Raw genomic sequence first — 23,095 nt, 5'->3', positions numbered from 1 at the left:
CGAAGCTTCTTTATGCTTTGTCGTCAACAATAACTATAGTTATTATGTTTAGTCGTAGTTCTGTTACCATTAAAGCTGTTATTGCTATTATTAATCTCAGCTATTATTACAGATGTAACTCCTAGTCATATTTCCATTATTATTATAATTATAGCTGCTATTTCTACTGCTAGTGCTGCCTTACATCTCTGCCTGTCTGCCTGTCTGTCTGTCTGTGTCTCTACGTCTATCTCTCTCTCTGTCTCTTTCTGTTTGTGTATCTGTCTCTCCCACTCTCTCTTTCCCCCTCCCTCTCTATGTCTCTCTCTCTCTCCAACCCAACCGGTCAAAGCAGATGACTGCCCACCTAGAGTCTGGTTCTGCTCGAGGTTTCTGCCTCTTAAAAGGAAGTTTTTCCTTGCCACTGTCGCCAAAGTGCTTGCTCATGGTGGGAGCTGTTGCGTCTCTGTAATAACATTATAAAGAGTCGGTCTAGACCTGCTCTATTTCTAAAGTGTCAGAGTAAGAGCTTTGTAGGTGAGGAGAAGGATTTTAAACTCTATTCTAGATTTTACAGGGAGCCAGTGCAGAGAAGCTAATACAGGAGAAATATGATCTCTTTTCCTGGTTCCTGTCAGTACACGTGCTGCAGCATTCTGGATCAGCTGGAGAGTCCTCAGGGACTTATTGGGACAGCCTGATAATAAGGAATTGCAATAATCCAGCCTAGACGTGACAAATGCATGGACAAATTTTTCTGCATCTGTTTGAGACAGGATCTTCCTGATTTTTGCAATATTATGGAGGTGAAAAAAGGCAGTCCGTGAAGTTTGTTTTACGTGGGAGTTAAAGGACATGTCCTGATCAAAGACAACTCCGAGATTCCTCACGGTGGCGCTGGAGGCCAGGGCAATGCCATCTAGGGTAACAATATCCTTAGATACTGTATTTCTGAGGTGTTCAGGGCCAAGAACAATAACTTCTGTCTTGTCTGAGTTCAACATCAGATAATTACAGGTCATCCAGGTCTTTATGTCCTTAAGGCATGCTTGGAGGTTGGCTAACTGATGAGGTTCTTCTGGCTTGATCGATAAATATAGCTGGGTATCATCTGCATAGCAATGAAAATGTATGGAGTGTTTTCTAATAATATCCCCTAAAGGAAGCATATATAAGGTGAATAGTATTGGTCCAAGCACAGAACCTTGTGGAACTCCATGACTGACTTTGGCGTACATGGAGGATTCATCGTTAACATGTACAAACTGAGATCGATCTGATAAATACGACTTAAACCAGCTTAGTGCGGTTCCTTTGATGCCAATTAAATGTTCCAGTCTCTGTAATAGGATATGATGGTCAATGGTGTCGAATGCAGCACTAAGATCTAACAAAACAAGTATAGAGACAAGTCCTTTGTCTGATGCAGTGAGAAGGTCATTTGTAACTTTCACCAGTGCCGTCTCTGTGCTATGATGAGCTCTGAAACCTGACTGAAAGTCCTCAAGCAACCTATTGTCATGTAGAAAGTCACACAGCTGGTTGGCGACTGCTTTCTCAAGGATCTTGGAGAGAAAGGGGAGGTTAGATATAGGTCTATAGTTGGCTAAAACCTCTGGATCAAGTGTGGTCTTTTTAAGAAGAGGTTTAATTACAGCAACTTTAAAGGACTGTGGTACGTAGCCTGTTAATAAAGACAGATTGATCATGTCTAGTAAAGAAGTGCTGACTAAAGGTAAAACCTCTTTGAGCAGCCAGGTTGGGATGGGGTCTAAGAGACAAGTTGATGGCTTAGATGAAGAGATAGTTTTAGTAATTTGGTGAAGGTCAATGGGAGAAAAGCAATCTAAATATACATCAGGTTTTACAGCTATTTCTGAGATTCCTGTGTTTGAAGGTAAGGTACCACCTGAAGACAGGAGGTGATCAATTCTGTCTCTAATAGACTATCTTGCCAAATTAAACGTGATTCCTCTAGTTTGGTGGAGCGCCATTTCCTTTCAAGTTTCTGCACTGTTTGCTTTAATTTGCGGGTTTGGGTGTTATACCATGGAGCTGACTTTCTTTGTTTTATTATCTTCTTTTTAAGAGGGGCAATAGAGTCAAGTGTCAATCGCATTGAGCCTGCAGCACTGTCAACAACATTGTCTATTTGAGAGGGACGAAGGTTAGCATAGGAGTCCTCAGTTGTATTGAGACATGGCATTGAATTTAATGCCGATGGAATCACTTCCTTAAATTTAGCTACAGCACTATCAGATAGATATCTGGTGTAGACTTTCACTGTTGTTCATGTGAGCGAGCCTGAGACAGAGTGGTTGAGAGGCGGGGTTATATGCTAGTGTGCTTACTCTATTGACTGATATATATTTTTAAATGTGATTATGGAATTTGTGGCGTTTTCATCTTCCTCTACATTAACTAATGTCGAGAGTTGAAATAATTTGATAAACATTAGGTGCTGCTGACTCTGGTGGCTTAAAAGGGCTGGTTCTTTTGGTGCCCAGTGTATTATCTTCATGGTCAACCATTTTGTCCTGCATAAGACAAACAGTGAAATCATCAGGACTGAAAACAATAGCTTAACACAGAACAAGATAAAATACAATGTCTACATTTGTGTTTATTATGTGCATGGTGCTCTTTTATTACATGTCTCCCTCTGACGGTAAAGTGAGGGTTCACAATCAAGAAAGAACTTAGAAATGTTGGCTTGCTTGTTTCCAACAAGAAAAGGGGGGTGCCACAATGAAGACAACACCACAGTGAAAGAACTACAACATGTTGGGAGGATTGTACAGAATATTGTGTTCTAAAAAAGCATCATGTTTGAAAATCGACAAAATATAAACTACATGTGCCATACTTAACATGTCTGATTTAAATGGGCAGTGTGTACTAAGGAGGAGGTTAACTATGGCCTCATAGACTTATATATTGATATATTATTAACAATGTAATGTTACAGTGCATTTACATGCACGCAATATGGCAATTTTAGAAACTAACCAGGTTAGTTTGACAATTATCAGGGTATGCCAATTACATTTTTGTAATACATTATACAGTCATGGTATTGAAAACATGGGACACTGCTAACTAATTATGTTTTACTGCAAAAACTATATTTTTTAAGTCAAGATGAATGGTCCATTTAAAGGTTTCAGAAGAACTCAAGCAAATCAAGTGTTCTTAAAGTTAGTATAGATAACCCACAAGGGTCTCTTCTGGGTTTTCTTCTATTCACAATTTTTAAAAAATAATATTATCTCTGCCACTCCACATTGTAAAGTACATTTTTATGCAAATGATATATATGTCACTCACTTATCTCTTGACTGGTTTCAAACACTATGCTGAAGTTAAACTATCATCAGTTTGTCGATTTTGTAGGCCAAGGTTGTGTTTGAATTGTATCAATGCTGCAGATATGCAGATTCTTGTATCAATTCCAAAAAAAATGATATATATGATATAAATGATACAATGGAGCTAATTTCCAATGGACATGTGGTAGCTTTAGGAAAAATCTTTCTGGCGCCACAAAATAAGAAAAGCAAAATGGAGGGTGTTTCTGTTTTTACTTATATTTTGTCTAGTAGTTGTAACCTTGAAAATATCTTCCCTTTCACCCAAAATATTTTTTCCATCATCACTAGCTATGCTGCTGTTTGTGCAGACATTATGATGACTGTATGACCTTTGTAGTGCATTCCTGAGTTACACTGACTTAGGGTCACACTCATTCCTATCATACAGCTCAGTAAGTGAGTGAACAATTGAGCAGCAGCCAGCAGTTTCAACTATGGACATCCACACTGACAGGTGTCCATGAGTGAAAACTCCTGAGTTTAGTTCCTGGGACTATTTGATCAAAACTGACCATCACTCATTTTCAGAGCCAAAGGTGCAAAAAACCCTTCTTAGACCAAAATGGATGGCGTATATCAGGACAGATTGTTGAAGAATAATTCAGTTTATTACAACGTCAACTTCAGCACGCAAAGTAAAGTAGTGATGGAGTAGTTTAGGGTGAGCGGATCTGATTGTACCACCTGACCCATGTTATTTGATCCTTTTGTTAAATTGTATTGTTGTGAAATGTAATATAAAATTGTCAAAGAAGATATGTCTACCATATTCCATACTACCTCATATTCTTGTTACTCTTTCTAAACATATGGTGGTTCTGACCCCTAGGTTGGGAATCCCTGGTTTAGATAATCTGGATAAACAGTTGGCTTCTTTACAAACTGTCTGACTCTTTTTCTCGACCCACCAGGCTTCGTTATAGTGATGTTGTCATGTTTCCAGCTCTCATCAATTACTTGGTGAGTAAAATATTATCATAACTGATAGAAATGATGTACAAAATACTGACAATACGACTCAAGTTAAACTGGAATTATCCTGTAAGCCTTGTGCAGACACCTCAAGTTCACTCATGTGCTGTATGTTAGGAACAGGTGTAATTAATGAGTGTAATTAACTACATTAACCAGATAACCTTGTTAATGTGTTGACGTGATAGTTGCAATAATTGGAGTATTGCCTTAATCAGGTTATAATCAAATTACAAGCATGACTGTAAAGGCTCTGATAGAGCAAGAGGATGCAAATCAAACCTTTTGCAGTTTTAATGAGGCAACTATCATCCTGTGCTCATCTCTTATCAACTGCTTCAATACCAATGAAGATGATAAACTTTCACTTTAATTAACCTCTGTCATGTTTGAGTTCATTGTCATTTGCATTCCCTGTTTCGGGATGAGTACACACTGCCCACTTGGCAGAAAAACAGACATGTGAAACATATGCAGAAATACTGTAGGTGCTGATGTCATGCTCAGTAAAAATGACTAAAACTGTATCCAGTGACTGGAATGCTCTCAATACAAAATCATGAAGTTACATACAATTGCGCTGAGTAGAACTAAAACGCAAAACACAGAAAAATAAGACAGAGGTGGGAATAAATAAAGAAAAGGCCATTTCAGTACACTGTTGTCTCCTTGGTCCTGATAAAGCCCTGACACAAGCACTACAAAAACCCTAACAACTAAAACATTCAAAAGATGTAAAGATCACTCAAAAAATGGTTAAGTCAGAACTTAAATAAGGTGAAAGGAGTAACTCCCCCATGGTTTGATAAAATCAATCTTTTTTTTATAATAAATTGAAAAAATATTTTTTTTCATATTGAGAGGGAAAATAAAATATTTACTGTACAAGAAATGACACCAAACTCGCGCTAAAATTTGAGAGGGATCCTCGAGTCCTGATGCGTACAATCCCACAAAAAAATCACCCACAATCCCTTTGTTAATGCTGTTTGGAACACACTTTTAAAAAACACTAAGTTATTGATAACCAATTGTGATGGAAAAGCTGTAGAAAAATAAAGTACCAGTAATCTCAAGATTAAAAGACCAAATGCCCTTGAAAAATTTCTTAAAATCTCCAGACAAATTGGAGAGGAATAAATCCACAAATGCTGTACTTTATTTAGTTTTTTCCTCTTTAAAAAATGTTGTTTTTTTTTTATCAGTCCAGCCTTTGATCTTTTGGCAGCAAGTGGAACAAGACGGGATTGTGGGGAATACTGGGAGGGTTCTTGGGAATTTCCAGGCGACTCCGTCTCCTTCAGAGTAAACTCCACAGTCATGGAGTTTAAAGTTCATAGTTCAACGTTGAAGCTTGTTCCCTCTGATGTGGTCTGGTGGGTCATGTCAAAGGCAGTGCAGTTGGGTGTGATGTCTGGGGGTGCTGCGGTAAAATAGTGCGATGGAGACACAAATAAGGAGGGAGAGTGGGGGCAGCTGAGAGGTCTAAGGTGTGATTGAAGGATTGGTAGATTGAAAGAAAGAGAGATGGACAGATGGACAGAGAAAAAAAAGAAATATATCTTTAGTAGATTTTAACAGCCAAATCTTGGTATTTTAGATCTCAACACATGAAAAGACCAGCAAAATCAGATATGTGAGCACAGAAGGAAAAAGGACAGTAACACCCAGAATAGAAATGCCTAGTTGGGCTAATCAGGCCATAATTAAATGTTACATATAAATAGGAAGTTGATCAAGGAAATTTGATATTGAAATAATAATACAAATGATAATAACTATGGTTGCAGTAAATTCTAAAATAAAATCCAGTATTTATTCTCAAATAGTTGCCAGCGATGTTGGCAGCACAAACAAATAAAGGCTGTGGCAGAATAACCTGTGCTATAAGGGTTCACATGGTAAATTCAGTAAATTTGATGTCATTATCACCACTCAACACGCAACACTGAAAGATGTTTCACATTAAAGGCCTACCAGGAGGTGCTAGAAGGACTTCAAACCATTTCTGGAGGAAGTGAGGAAGTGTTGAATGGCTGCATTTATAGCATATTATAGATCCGAAGCGCTTTACAATTTGTATAGACAAAAAATAATAGAATAATTCAAAGTGAGATTATACCAAAATCTTACAAATGTGTTGTTGTTTGGGCTCACTCAACAGTTCAGATGTTGTGAGGTCCTAACAGAATGAAATAAAAATAATAAAATAAAAATAATAATAATCAAAATAAAAGACATGATACAAAACGCATGTACAAATGCAAATACAGGCCAAAGACATTAGAATTATAATAGCAATGGTAAAAATAGATACATCAAGGCAATAGCAAAAGCCTCTCCATCAAGCTATATGAGTTTAATGAAAAGTTTATGAAAACCAGGAGGGAAAGCCGTAAAACATTTTAACGCCACAGTTTCTACTGAAGTAAATTGGACATTTTAATTAGAGCATGGGCCTACTGAGTTGTTCAAATCCAGGAGATTTACATTTTAGTTTATTTTAAGCCTAAGGTTACCAGGTTAAGAGGATTTTTTTCTGCATTTAGAACAGTATAATGAATGTGTCTGTGCTGGAGCTGTGGAATATAGAGGACTTTAGCTCAGATAAAAGATGTAGTGGTTAGGGTTGGGAATGAGGCTGTTCTCAGGCTTCACTCTGATGTAAACACATTGAAGTTGATTGAATATGCCAGTTAAACAGAGAGGTACGTGGGAGCGTTCAAGCCCTGAGAGCTGTCTCACAGATCCCTACTCCTCCCATACAGGATTTGGTAACACAATGCATTTGCAAAGTTCCTCTCCAAAGAAGTAAGTAACAAAGTTGGCAGGACAGCTGGTTCAAAATAATTTTTTCAATTGTAAATTTGCACTTTAATTATAACCTAAAAGTTTCTCAACACAGACACACAAAAGTCAGTTTCCTAGATAATGAAATGGCAGTTGAGAGTTATGCTCTAGCCGTAGGTAGCTAATTACACACTATGTGTGCAAATTAAATTCTGGAACAATGCAGTTCTAATAACTTCACCACTTTACAGTAGCTCTGGCTCACTGACCTTAACTGCTAACAAGTAACACTACTGAGTTTGCTAACAAGCTAACGAAAGGCCTTTCTCTATTGAGAGAAAACTGCACATTCTGTAAAGTTTGAACTCTTGTTTCTCGAACTTTGAAATTGGCAAGTTGAACTTGAGTTGAACCCACATATTTGAAATCTAAATGGGTAATTTATTGCCTAAATTATATTAAAACTAAATTTGTTGACACAATAACACTTGTAGAAAAATTATAATGGTTGTGGGTTTGGCTCATGTTCATCTGCCATCATTGCTGGTTAATGCAAAATGCATGCTGGGATACACACAAGTCAGCTCCCAAAGCATCCATTTTTCAAAATAAAAAAATCGAAGACTAAAGAAAAGTCCAAAAACTGAAACAGATTTGAGTATCAGTTTTTACTTCTTTTCTCTCCCATTAATGATCTCACAACCCCTCAGATTTATCTTATGACCTGAGGTGCCCTAACCCTAGGTTGGGAACCACTGGACTACACTAGCTATGTCTCTATAAAGTAGCTAAACCTAGCTCGACTTCCAGCAGCTACAACAGTAAAATGCTATTTACACATTGATGCATCAGTAGTAACAATCTAATAATGTCATACATAATAGAGATAGAGATATTTTACTGCACAACCACTATTACTTTTGATGCTTTAAATACATTTTTCCTGATAATACTTTTACTTGTAATGGAATATTTTTACATTGTTGCATTGTTTATTATACTTAAGTAAAGGATCCTAATACTTTTTCCACCACTGGTGACTGAAGGTACTTCCACCTGACAGAAAAGAGTATACAGGCCATGTCCTGCTTTCCTACATAGCATGATGAAGGGTTGATGCCATTTATTAGTGTTTTAAAACGTAAAAACACAAAAAATAAACTCAGGAAGGGTAGTTGCGATATTATGACTTACTGAGGGTGTTAGGGTTGTTGTTGTTTTTTATGTATTTATTCTAACCATGTCTGTAATTTTGCAGTATTTCTCTGCACTTCCCTCAGAGCTTTTATCCCATTAATGCATTCCCTGTCAGATCCACCGTTTTTCTTTTTCTCTTGTAGGTGTCTGGCACTGATTGTGTACATACGTGCAACCAATCACATGTGATGACAGCAGGCAGGGGTGCTGATGTTTCTACAGTTCTGAGCGACTGCAGCTGCACTGTGTCGTTTCCGCCTTGATTTAACCAGTTTCCCAATGGCCAGTCCAGGCCTTGTTTTGTCATGTATGCGCCCCGGAATGACAGACTACTATTACTATTACTTTTACTTTGGCAGCTTTGTGTTGGCTATGCTCATCTCTTTGCCTTCCTGCACTGACAGACAGCACTGAGGGTTTCAAAAGCCTTGAGTCTGGGAGGTGGGTCTGCTGTGTTTACATACCAGCCTGTCAGTTGGCGAAACAGCCCCAGATTCCCAGCCTGGACCCTTTAACATCACATAAACAAGGCCACAATTAAAGCCACATTGCGCTAGTATTTAACATACCTCATGCAGCTGAGGCACCTTGTTTCATGTTGAAACATACTTGAGCAATACATAGCCATACACCCCACATCCATACACTTTCACAGTGCATACACATTTTAATTTGCATGGTGCTTGTATAATATAGCTGAATATTAAGCAGTGACTAAGTCTCAATTAAGTCACAATACAGACCTATGTAATGTTATTTTGTCATGACTATCATCATGTTTACATCATTCTATTTAGTGTCTTTGTAGCCAGTAATTGTTTTGCTGGTGTAATTACAGTGGTGACTTCTATCATTACTTCAGGGGCACATTATGGGTTAATTTAGAACAATGTAATGTGTGTAGCCACTGAGTCAACTGATTTTCTTCTTTTTTTTTTTTGACAGCAGCTCATAACGCTCAGTTCCTGAACTGTGCCTGGTACTGATCTCCACGACACAGCTCGCATGCACCGTTCAGCAGTGGGATTTCTATGAGATCACTCAGAAAATTAATGATAATGTCTTCATTCCACAATAAGTTTCAGTGTTATTATTAATTACGAAGCAGCCAAACGCACATTTAAATATCTTTAAAACCTTATGGCTGGTGTGGGCTAAATCTCATTTGCACTATGTTTATGCCTGGTCTTCAGAGACGGGAAACCTTCCCAGCAAAAATAACGGTTGTAAATGACATGACCTTAGTGAATCCATTTGAATGCATAATCAACCTTCTCACTATGAGTGCAAATACTCACTATAATGACACAAAAACTGTGACTCCAGCCTAGTGTGTCTGCTTGATAAATGCAGCATGTGTTTGGGGCAGATGGCGTCAAATTTGGCGCAAAAGCCTTGGTAAATCTCCCACATATTAGAAAACCAATTCTTCAACTTCCCTAAGACTAACCAGTTATATTCAACATTATTGGACATTAACACAACGCTAATCAAATTTGTTTGTGGACTAAAGTCAAAGTGAAAGAATTTCCATTATGGGCCCAATTGGAGCTTCTTTTCACAGGTCTCCACCACTCATTAATCATGACTCCATTACCTTTACTATTTTAGCACTGGTGTTTAAGAAACCATTTATTTGTGCCCTTTTTACCAGATCCAACCTTTTGGACATGGTATAACCAGGATATTACAATTATTAAGATTTTTTTTTTTAATAGTAATAATATAATAATAGGATCTTTTGGATTATCCTGGTCTTTTGAAACAATTTAATCTTCTGTTAAAAGTTGCACTTTTTCATTTCCTTTAAATTAGACACAACATCAATACCACTCAGTTCAGTAATTGACTCATTACTCTTGTTAAAGAGTAATGTGTTTTTTGAGATAAAAAATATTTTTCAAGGGAGTCCTGTCCAGGATTAATGAAATTATTCATAATTAGAATTTCACTTTTTTTGTATTGCTTTTTGTACTTCCAGTTTTCTGAATAATGCTATTTTCCTCCTCATTCTGGAATTTCGGCCTTGTCACATTATCCTTTTATAGTAAGGCAATAGGATCTTCTGCATGAACACCAAGTGATTTGTTGTTGTGTCAATGGTTTCAGTCAGACCAGAGAATGGATGGTCAGGGGTGGTTGAAGGTAGGTGGACACTAACCTTCCAAAGGACCAGTCTGTCTTACTCTGGGGTGATCTCTGTTTCCTGGTGCACAACAACTTTGGTAACAGACATATCTGGGTGCTGCTCTTTTGCCTCTTTAATGGCCTGAGCCAAAGCCTGAGGAGTGAAGGAAGAACAACAATCCAGGCTTGTTAAATAGAACACGATTAATGATTTTAATTAAAATGACTTGCATGCGGAAGAGATTTACTTGATATATGAACACAATTATTCTATGAGGCAAATTAAGCATACAAATCATTCCAGCTTCACCTATTAGGTACATATGCATTTCAAACAGAAATCTGTGGCAATACATGAGCCAACACACAATTAAACCACCTGCGTACTCCAGAGCTTTGAGGAAACAACATTATTATAACATAATTTAACGTGAACAGTGAAGCATGAAAAAAATACTTCTCATCTTCCATCATTTACATTCCTCACCTTGTCATGATCAATTTCAGTGTCTCCGGTGATGACAATTCTCTTCTCAATGCGAGTCTCAGAGATTCCTCCTTTCACCGTCTACAACAGAGACATGACACAAGCTAAAATACAAAGCTACGAAAAACATGCATAACCAAAACCCATCTTTATTATCCCCGTGAGAGCATTTCTAATGAGAACAGAATCCACATTAACAGGGAAGCCACAGAAGACTTGTGCACTGATCACCCTGTAAGACGAGTGTGGTGTCCCTCCCTGATAGAGGGTTAGAAATACAGTGGATCCAGGCAAAGGTTTGGAAGATGATGCAAGGCAACATGGATGTATGCAAGACATGCAAAAACTGTATTGGAAAAGCAATGTCTTATTTAAGCATTTGAGCGTTTACATGCATTTAAATGAAAAAATAAATAACTACTAATGACTTGCAGCATGTCATACTCATTGCTGAGATACACAGTGTGTTTCTGCTGGTTGTACCAGATTCCACTGGCAAAATCAGCAGGCTGGTGTTAATTATGCCTCAGATATCCTCCAACTTTGTAATGTTTTGGGATATTTATCAATATTGTCAGTACCAAAATCACAACTGCTGAATGGTAACAGTGTAAAGGTTGAAGGGTTGGTAAAGGTGAAGAATGTGCACATATCCAAACAACAAGGGACTAAGAGTGATGATCTGCTGACAGCGAGGAACGTTTTTCTTGAGACCATAATGAACAATGAATGACAACTTTTATCCCTTAAGCATTCTGGTTAAACTTCTGTCTACGTCTGTTAATCTAAATTAACTGAAACCAACACGAGCTCTGTGCACAGCTTTTAACACGAGAAGAAACCACCCACTCAAGTGAGTCAATGCTATGGGGGACAAGTAGAGCCACAGCGGAGCGCAAATATGCTCATCAGGGTTCAGGTAGGGCCTGCACCCTTTCTTGTTGATGGCAATCAAGGCATTCAGTGTATATTGTGGCCTTTTAGTAGCTGGTACAGCTGTAAGGCTTAGTGGTAAATCTCCTACACCAGGTGTTCTCAAAGTCTGACACTGTGGGCATGGATAAAGATGCTCTAAGTTAGTCCCCGTAATGCTTTTTGAGATGTAAACAGGTAGTATAATGTTGCTATGGATTCATCGAGATACGCTATGGGTAATCTCTTTAAAGAGATATCTGCATATGACTGCAGAATCTGTAGGCAAGGGACAAGATTTTGGTATTGGAAGAGTTCTAGTTTCCATTTGTAGTAGAAGTAATATTGATCACGTTTGAGCGGGCTTTGGTTGCATGCAGGTAAACAGTCCGTGTGGAGAGCAAAAGAGGAGGAACGTATTGGCCAAAATGCAACCTCTGAACCTATCGCCTGAATACGATTTAACTTTTAATCAATAGGAACCCTAGAGATTAGCTTTATTAGCTTTTTAAAAATTGATCTGCATTCAAATCGCTGTCAGACAGTAGGCAATGGGTTCCAAGATTACTAAACAGTGGCCAATGTCTTGACCCAGATATCAGTTATTTGTATATATCTGGGCTACAACTTGAGCCCCACTTTTTTTAGTCTATATTTCTTTACATTTTGGCAAATTTGCACCATTAAAGGTATGCTATAGTAAACCATAACTTCAAAATGTGATGATTCTCAGGCAAATTCTGGAGTTATAAGCAGTGGTTCAATTGGGCCAGGGCTGTATGGGGCTGAGCCCCAGCACATTAGCTTACGCTCTTCTATGTCATAAGGGGAAGCTTAACTTTGCATCTTCTAACTACTAAAACACATTTTCTTTGTAGCTGTAGAGAACAACAACCTAAATGAGATGCTGTAAGAACTTGCGAATATCTCCCTCCTGCTTGTCGGCGCATGGAGAGCTGCCTTTTTTCCCCTACATGCTACTGCTCCTAGCTGGACAGTGTGTAATCTTCGGCTCCACTTTCTCACGGCAGCAGGCTTTATTTTGCCTTTATCCCCACTGGGGTGCATGTGGGGTTCAATGCAGTATTACGCATAGCACAGTGGCTGGGCATGGAACCCTTATTGTTCCATCTCGTGAAGAGGGTGTGTGTTTGAGTTTGTGGTACCGGATGGACCCAGTAGAGGCATAGACTATATCCTGCTTTGTCTTTATCCCATTAGTGATAGCCTTAGAGAGCGAATCCTATACCATATAGAATGTTAGTTATGAACTGTAACTCCAGATTCTATGAGTATAGGCGCAGCCCTCTGAGCTCTGGGCTTCACTGCTTCCTCAAACAGCTGAAGGAAAAGCTTTGCAGCAATTGTCTGGTCTCAGTCTCATGTGAGACCAAGGTGAGGCCCACACAACAGATGGGCGTGTACTAAAGTTTTTTCAGTGCTATAAAACCAATGTGTTTATGATTAAATTGTTTACTAGAGCACATAATTGGTTACAAGAGCACAATGTTCTCCATAGACCTAGCCTCTTAATTTTGCTCTCAAAGTGTGTCATTTTAAAATGTACAAATGTTTGGACCCCCCTACAGGCACAAATCTCAAATCAACCCCTGGTTATAAGGAGCGGCTTTTATTATGGTTTCTAAGCTGATTTATGGAAGTTTATTCATGCTGAATGCTACATCAAAGATAATGATGTCAAAAGAATGAGAGATGTTTTTATGCAAATTGCACCAATGGGATTTTAAAGTACCTTAATTGCCTCCATGAGCAGTGTGTCAGTGCTACTGCTGCAATTGCTGTTGATAACCAGACCAAATAAGCCAAACTACAATTACTAACTTTCAGAACACCAACTTGCACCTGTTCCTTTGACCTCATACAATATCTTTGCCTCACATCTATCCCTCAACATCCCCCTTCAACTCTCCCGCTCCCCCCTGGTGAGGCACACCATTTTACCAGTACTACCTGTGCTGTGACATTATAAATAAAATGAGAATGATGGATAACATTTACATCGCAAATGGTACATATTGCCCTCTAATCTATCAACAGTGTATTGTGTTTACGTAACCCTACATTTGCAGACCAACTTTTTTACGCAGAGTGTCTTTCATTGATGTTTCTGAAAAGCTGAAACATGTTCCTGTGGTTTTTCTGTACATATTGAAAACCAAATGTGTATCTACTACGCTACATTTCAGCACCATGCAATTTTAACAAAGACATTTGTTATTATCCAACAACTACACAATGTACAATGTTTTAATAGTATGGTTGTCTCCTCCTGGCAGTTGTTGCTCTTACCTACAAAATAATAGTTCCTAAATCTTTGCTAAATTGATGAGGTACTCCAATTGCAGGTTCAAGTTCAAATGTATTTATCTTTCCAACAAAAAAATAAATACAGCTGAATGAAAAGTAGTTTCTCTCAGGTATGAAAACCAACAAAAGCATCAGACAAAACAAGAAAAACATCAAGGAAAAACAAAAACATCTCAAGTATATTATTGTGTACAATAAAAGATCTGAGTTGGTTGGAGTTTATTTTTTACCTGTAATTTCAGATACCCATTTCGCAAATATGGACAAATACACAGAATTATGGTTCAAATTTTCTCAAAGAGCAATGAAAGAAAACCACAGGAAAAACACATTGTGTAATGGAGGCTAGTGGAACAGTGGCAAGCCAGGTAAATAGGGCACGGCTTTGGCATTCTATTGGTGCTAGAAACAAAAAGATGTTTCATGCAATATAAGCAATTCACATCAGGCTTGTGAGGCTACAACCACGTTAAAAACCCAATATAATAACCAAAACAAAATCAGTGTTCCCAATTTTGATAAAAAGTAGTTGCAGGCCATTTATAGTCTCCTCAGTCACTCTCAAGCAGTTACTTAACTAGTGTGTCATGAAGGGTCAATTGCACTGGCCCAAGTGATTGAAAGTAGGGATCCATCACAGCATGGTGGTAAATTACTGTATTGATCTGTGTTGACTGACTCAGGGGTTGTTAGTTGAAGTGAGCAGACCTTGGTGATCTGGGTGGTGGTGGTGGTGCTGATAGTCTCTGAGGTGATGGTCTGGGCACTCAGCAGCACTCCTGAGTCCCTCTCTGCCAGGCTGTCCGCCGGCTGTGGGAGAGACACCTTTTAAGTGTTACACAAGAAGTTCAAATTAATCCATTTAAACACACATAATTATCTCTAATCGATTATTTGTATGTGTGATTTGTAATTTGTGTCATTTTAAAGACATCTTAATCCTACTTGGAACTAGAACTGGGTATTGAGCCTCAGACCTTTTTAGTTGCCAACCAGAATGTGCCTTAAACATTGTGTCCAGTCAAATTGGTCGGCGGGCGTAAGCCAGTCGGCGGTTGGTATGGCACTGTCTGTCCTTTTGTCCATGTTTTGATACATTTTTTAAGGCTACCGTTATGAGCTGTTTCACAGGTTTTTAAAGAAGGTGGTTGGTGGTGCTGCATTGGCTTGTGTTCGACCAATCAACATACATTTACATCACTCAAGGTTCCTCTTGTGCTGGGAGAGTACATACTCTGAAGTAGGAGCTAAGAAAGTCCCTCAAAACGGTGTTCTAAAAACAACGATCCTTCCGACTTCTTGCAGTGCAAACACAATAAAAAGGGGGGTGGTCCTGCAACTACGAAAAAGTTCCTCCAGTCCGAAAGCACCTTTTGACATGTGGACAGGAGGAGCTGGGGATCGAACCCGCCAAATTGATGTGTGATTAGCTAACAACCTGCTCTACCTCCTGTGCCACGGCCGCTCAATATGTGGCAACTAGGGCCTCAGGGCCTCTCGTGGGTTAATCTTTGGACATAATATATGACAATTTATATTGACTGAAAGGGGCCATGGATGGGGAAAAAGTGGGTAATGTCCTCGCCTAGTGAATGGCCAAAGCTTAGACTTACTTCAACAAATTAGCAGAGATCAGACGAGGGCCAAAATTTCAGGCTAGGACAGTGAAAATATGTTAACATCTGTACTAACACAGCTTTAAAGTTACTCTGCATTGCATACAATGTGAGACAATTTAGACTTATAATGGTATTTAATCAAGGCCTGCAGACAAGGCCTTTGTGAAATGTTATTTTTTTGTGTGCAATTGCCAGAATTCCCCTCACCTGTGCGGACTCGTATGTGATGGTCTTGGTCTCAGTGTGAACTAAGGGGATGTCCTTGTAGGTCACACTTCCTCTCAGGGAGTTGGTGATGTCTGAGATGGTGATTGTCTGGGTCTTTAGCACAGGAGACTGGAGGAATCAGATAGCAACAGTCAGCAACAAACTCTTTGAGGGCTCTATCGAGACAAAACAACTGTCACATATCATTATCATACCACTCAGCAGCAAGAAATTGAAACACATTGGCACATTGCAGCCTTTAACGTTTAAGGCTGGATTGAGGTCCAGCAGTTGACGTCACAGCCTCTAATTGCCACCATGCTGGTGGACAGAAAACACTGAATGCAAATGCATTAATACTGACTGCTGAGGTAACTACTGTAGTTTTGCATTTGTTCTGTGATCCGTAATGTAAGCGCAAGTCAAGGATGCAATTTTACTTCCTTTTTTTTCATTACCTGTGAAGTTTAATTTGAGAAGTCATTCACAAAAAACAATAAATTAGCCATTGCTTATGGTGCAGTACTTGTCCTTCAATATGGAGCTTGGCACTAGATAGCAACTCAGATTTAAGGTGAGCACAGAAAGCCCTCAAGAGGAAGAAATCAGTTTTTTTTTATAGTTTCCCAAAATGGCAGACCCAGCCAAGTTATCTTGCCGGATGTGTCCCTAAACTATGCAACTATCATTTCAATTCCTCTCCCTGTAAAAATGTGTTCTTGTTACTTTATTTGGATATTGAGCTTCACTGTGTAGAATGATGTACAGTATGTGCAGAGTTTGACACTAGAAGGCTGTTTTCACATTTATCTGCTGATGAAAGAGTTTCTGTGCTCACCTTAAATCTGAATTCAAGGCATGTACATATGAGATGGTTTTGTGACATAACTAGTTTAATAGCAACTTACACAAGTGTGATATAGAGACTTGAAGCCTCCAGTGTGCTAACAATGAGAATAGACTTTTTAGTGAAAGAGATATCTTGTGTCCAGCAGTTAAACTTTTTTGAAATGAACAGTATTTGCATGTTCATAGATTCTGGATTTTTCAAGGATGGAGACGGAGTAGTTATTTATTTATTTATTTTTAAATATAACTTTTAATTAGATTCGTTTTTGTGGAAAAAACATATTGGACACTATTTTTGTGACTTAAAACATGTCTGGAGGGGATCACTTGAATGCCAGTTAAGCCTTTTTATTCAAGATGAGGATGAGAGGGTATGAGGGTGCTTAGATGTGTGAAATGTGAAAGATACTGACAGCACCTTCATGCATGGCAAATATTCTACTCTAAAACTGCATGTCAAGAATTAATACATCCTGATTTATCAACAAAGCTGTGCCACATAAAACTATGGCATGGGTCCATGCCTGGTATTAAAAAAATAATTGTGCTTTAACTCGCTATTTAACATTGTCAATCTTACATTGCCTGAAGTCATTAGTTTTAGTCTCTGGGAGGCTAGGAGTGGAAACTGGAATCCTATTTATTGTCTTTTGGGGGGGTGGGAAAGCAGCTTCAGCCATCTAGCCTTCAGTCCTCCGAAGGATACATCTTCAAAACATGCAGCTTGTGAATCGAGACACAAATCTAACATAACAAACTTGTGTGAAGCATTCTTAAGCCATTCTCATTTGAGTCTGCCAGTGTGCTGTGTTCTTAAATTAAAAAAGACAAGGTAAATCTTAAACACTGCTAAATATGCCTTACTAACAGGACAGAACAAGCATGTTTCATTTGTCTATGCCTACTTTGTTTGAGTGTCATAAGAGTGCTGCCTTCAATAAGCATGCAGGGTGCTGACGTTAATCAACAAGGAAATTGCACTTGTACGTTTGTGGTGAACAAAGTGTAGTTTGACCAGCCATCTATAGTTGAATAGAACTAATGCAATGAACATGACTGACAGCCATGTAAAGTAAATATTCAGCCTGAGCAACTGTACAGCAAGTTGACCACTGAAACTCAGTAGCAAAACCCTAAAAAACATCAGCACACAAGTGAGCTGCAAAACCATAGAAGCAAGTTGGAGCAACAAACATATTTGCAGAAGCTATTAACAGACATTGAATAACAAGCCACAACCAATCAGCTCAGTGTGAGTATGCTCAATGGCACCAGCATTCAGGGAGGTGGCAGCCAGCAGAATGAAAGAATTGGGATGTAGGGAGAAAATGCAGAAAATAAACAGAAATAACCTGAAATGGAAATTAAGTTACACCAGCTACCTTTCATTTTTAAATATGGATTAATGGTCCTATTGCACATAAATTGGCTTTCAACATGGTAAATACAGTTCCTTGAGCACCATGCTTGCAAATACCCTGTCCAACATACTGAACATTACTGAAAGGCAAATCTATAAACAGAGTGGACAGGTAGTTTAATGCACTACAAAATATTGCTAGTTTGGGACTAGCAGTTACAAACAATTGGTGCTTTTGGAAATGATATGTATCACATATCAATATACAAATGCATTTCTGCCTTTCACCACTTCCTTACTGAAACAATTGTGCATTTCTGCTACCCATCTCTCTTTAGTTGGTTCCTTACTCTCCATAAGGAACCAATCAATACCATTTCAAGAGGGACTGTGGGAAAATTGTTGGGATTGGTAGGGGGACTGAACCGTATTTTCTACTTTTTCGACTAATGTTTCCAATGTAAGCACAATGGCAGTCAATAAAAACATTTTCACGACAGTGGAAATGATGGCTGAATTTTTTTTTTAACTTGCCACTGTGGCTTGCTTTGTCACCATGTCACGTTCTGCAGCTCTTCATGGAGGATCATGAGGCAATCCCAGGCCAATTGAGATATGCAATTCTCCTGGTGTGTTCTGGGTCTGCCGCAGGGTCTCCTCCCAGTTGGACGTACCCAGAAAAGATCTAAAGAGTTGTCAAGGAGGCATCTGGATGATATGCCCGAACCACGTCTACTAGCTCCTTTCAACATGAAGAAGCAGGCATTCTAAGTACTTCTAGATGTCTGAGCTCCTCATCCTGTCTCTAGGGTGAACCCCACCGCGCTGCAAAGGAAACGTATTTTGGCCGCTTATATTAATGATCTCATTCTTTCGTTCTTTACACAAGGCTAATGACCACAGGTGAGGGGTGGACCAGTAAACTGAGAGCTGCACCTTCAGGCACAGCTCCCTCTTTTCACCACAGCCGTCTGCATTACTGCTGCCCCAATGTGCCTGTCAATCTCACGCTCCATCTTACCTCACTTTGGAACAAGACCCCTGGATATTTGAACTCCTAATTCCACAAACCACACAGAGGTTAAAACAATGCAGAAGCTAATTTTACTGGCCAACAATGTCTACAATATTAGTTAGCTAAACTTACTCTATTACCTCATTTCGGAACAAGACCCCTGGATATTTGAACTCCTAATTCCACAAACTACACAGAGGAAAACAATGCAGAAGCTAATTTTACTGGCCAACAATGTCTACAATATTAGTTACCTAAACTTACTCTATTAAACATTAGTCATGTTTCTAACCATTTCTTTCCTTCCTTCTTAGGCTTCATGTCTACATGTAGGAATACATGCGATGAACTGTGCAAAGATTTTAAAGTTACAGAAATAATCAAATTATGACAAAATTATTGATTTTTCTCACAGATGGCTTTTTAAGTAGATTAGCAAATAAAATCAATGATGGCTGTGGAAAGAGCAAAGCCTCGTGTGTTTTCCTATGGCGATATAGAAACATGGCACACAGTATAAAGGTAACAGAGAAATCTTGTAGCCATAGACTGTATATAAGACCAGGATGAGCCCCCAGCAACCACAACTGACAACACTATAGAGCAGCTTCACCAAATTCAACCCAACAAGAAACTTAATGAAAAGTCTGTTTGGGCTGAACACTGATGGATTATCAATAACCCAAAGGGACTTACAACACACACACATCTGAACCAGGAAATAAAGATAATAAAATGTAGGTAAAGAAACAACATGGATACAATTTACAGCAATAGGTGAAATTCCTATGGTAGAGGTTGGATCAGATGTACGCCACATGGGGAGTGACATTGGTGACTTCCACACAGCGTGATGTAATGTGCATACCCTGCAGACTCTTAAAGAACCATCATCGAAGACATGCAAGGCAAGAAAGAACTTATGAATCAATTGCCATTCTTTGTATAATTGTATTATACATATTCAAACGTATACATGTCAGATTTGATGCATTGATTATTTTTATAGAACCTTTAACACACCTTACTGTGGCTTTAAATGAATACCGGAAAAGTCACAATTTACCAAGAAAGAGGAGAAGAGGAGAAATACATTGGCTGAATAAGAGGAAGTCCATCAGTAGACAATGGAGAATAACTTAAATGTTCCTATAGTATCACAGTGAAAATCACAAGCTTACAGATTCAGAATTATCCAGAAATGCAATGATACTGAATCATCAGAAGGTCATACAGATCTGCACACACCCACCAATAGGCTGAGTACATTTACTGAGCATGCACAGACTTTTATGGATAGATTTAGTTAAATAGCAGTGTTGTAAAAGTAGTAAAGACACATTACAGCTTGTATTATGTCAGTCCCAGCAACATTTCAAAAGGTTAACATTATACTTTCACAGAATTCATGTACACCCAATCATATTTGGTAACTAGTTAACATGAGCAAATGGTCAACATTTCCTGTCATCATTGTAAAGGCTCTGTAGTATCATCTACAATGTGGAAACAACATTCATAAAGGTTTGGAATTATGCTGAAGAATCCATGATATATGGTAATGATTTCTTTGAAGATGGTTTAGTGATGAATAAAGTAAAGCCAACTAATTCAAACAATGTGTAATGTCAGTGAATTCAAACTTACTTAACGTACAATAATATATATTTCAAAACAAAACCTCTAAACATTCTCAGGAAACAAAAGAAATGTATGATTCTGAGCCTTGAAATTGTGGAAGTCACACAGCAGTAAAATGATCAGGTGTAAAGGGGAGATAGTATTAAATATGACATGGCCCATTAAGATGACACTGCGCATCTTAGTGTACCATACTGAGTGCATCAACATACTGTACTTCCAGCATTGTCAAATGGACCACAAAACTACAGAAAATGTACCCTGTACTTAATCAGATTGACTGAAGATTTCAATCTTTCTACCTGCACTCTTTAGGGGCTGGTGTATGGACACATACATAGACCATATTTAAAGATAAATATGCAACTTTTCACACTGAATAACAATCGAATTATAGCGACTATCAGCAGAAAGAGAACTGCAGTACCCTGCAGCATCTGTCATGAGACACCAGAATTGCTGTTAGCCAAACTAGTAAATGCCTGAATCAACAGTTAAGGGGAGTCTGTGAAGACATAGCCAAGAAAGCCTTTATTGTAAGCAGGACTGGGTATCGTAATTCATGACCAGTGCCGGTACAATAATTGAGTTTTGGTACAGATACCAAAACAATACTTTTTTTTGATACTTATATGAAATATGAACATGTTTTTCTACAATTTTTTTTTTTAACCGACAAAGTTCTCAAATGTTAAATGTTAAACGCAAGCGACTGGAAAAATTGTGATTTAAATCAAGAAATATCTGATCAGAGAATAATCAACAACATTACGAATTTGACCATCTGTTGCTAACTTTCAGTATTTGACAATTTTTGCTACTTGGTTGCTACAGACACATTTAGGTCTGTATCAAATTGAGGTTTCATATCCAACCCTAGTTGAAAGACTTACTGGCCCAAAAAGAGGTACAAAAAAATGTAGTTGGATGTTACATGGACTATATTGACTGTAGACTCAGAATATATCTGACATTTGAGCATTTTAATGCTAATCATGAAGAAAAATAGGGATGAACTTATGTCAATGGCTACTTTAGATTACAGGCAGTTGTAGAGTGAATCACACTGTAGCTTGATTCACTGCACTGTACAAACTCCTGCTTGATGCTGGATTGTGAAAAAAAATTGCGATCACATTGGATAAATCAGCAGCCCACAATGTATGTCTAGTGCCAGCCTTAAGAACCAATGCAGGAAGTAGTGTGCCCTTTTATGTTGTAATCATAAGGGTGAAAGTAGAGCTCGCGTGTGTATGTAGCGCATCCAACTTTCTTGCTAGAGGCTGGAGTTTGTGTCCTGTTGTGATCCATTAGTTAAAATTAGCTTTTTTTTTTTTTTTTTAAATAACCATGGCCTTTCCCTAATCTTTACCAGGCATTTTAGTTCCCTAACCTTAACCATACCTTGGTTGCCACATGCCCATACTGTTGAAAGAAATAATTTTAAAAACATTGGCACTGAATACTAAAAAATGTCACATTATAGTTTCATATAGTAAAATTTAATTGCAGATAATAGAACTCCATGTGTGCTTGGTTCGGTATATCTGTAAATAGAACAGACCATACATTTTCAGTCACTGCTGGTGTACCATATGGACCTGGCCATGAGCTGGGCAGCTACAGGAACAACAACAATAAAGGAAGATGTAAGAAAAGAGAACCACCTGGCAAAAACTGGCAACTCTGTCAGCTGTGTCTTTTATGTATCGCAAATTCACTTTTAACCAATCAGATCTTATGGGTGCTGTTAACCAATCACTCTAGTGCTGTCAAGTTTTAAAATAGTTCCTTTCTCAGCTAATATCTGAAATGTACAGTATTTATCCATCTCTATGGTGGACTATCATACAACAACAAAAAACCTTTAGTAATGTAGACTAGTATGCCACACCTGCCCTTTCTGACGACTGTAAAGAAAAAAACCTGTTCAAAACAGAACCAACACATTGGTAGAGTAGAGTTTCACATCATATTCATATTTTCATGCATTAAATAGTGCCAGGAAGAGTTGTGTTGCCTCAGTATACCTGAAGTTAGTTAAACATAGCTTTTAGAGTTGTCAGGCCACAAGAGTGTACACTAACAGGATGTATGAAGTGGAAGTAAAGCAATTTATGCTTCATTATCATCCAAAAATAGTAAGCTGCAGGCTAAAGATGATAACACACAAAATCAAGAAGTATTACTGATAATTGTGTGCTATGTGTATAATATATATAATAAAATATATCATTTTTT

At 38.3% G+C, this 23,095-nt stretch overlaps 1 protein-coding gene across 1 annotated transcript in view; it reads right to left on the bottom strand.

Annotated features, from left to right (window-relative positions):
- Positions 1-10,491: 10,491 nt before the first annotated feature.
- epb41a (erythrocyte membrane protein band 4.1a) overlaps positions 10,492-23,095 on the bottom strand; it is a 55,837-nt gene continuing 43,233 nt past the window's right edge. The window contains exons 16-19 of the mRNA XM_070921815.1: positions 15,990-16,118; positions 14,872-14,973; positions 10,924-11,004; positions 10,492-10,590 (exon numbers count right to left, since the gene is read on the bottom strand). Coding sequence (XP_070777916.1) covers positions 10,492-10,590; positions 10,924-11,004; positions 14,872-14,973; positions 15,990-16,118 — 411 coding nt within the window. The remainder of the gene's footprint in view (positions 10,591-10,923; positions 11,005-14,871; positions 14,974-15,989; positions 16,119-23,095) is intronic.

Source organism: Enoplosus armatus, chromosome 16 (assembly GCF_043641665.1).
Source record: "Enoplosus armatus isolate fEnoArm2 chromosome 16, fEnoArm2.hap1, whole genome shotgun sequence".
Lineage (NCBI taxonomy): Eukaryota > Metazoa > Chordata > Actinopteri > Centrarchiformes > Enoplosidae > Enoplosus > Enoplosus armatus.
This window is presented reverse-complemented; position numbering and strand designations above follow the sequence as displayed.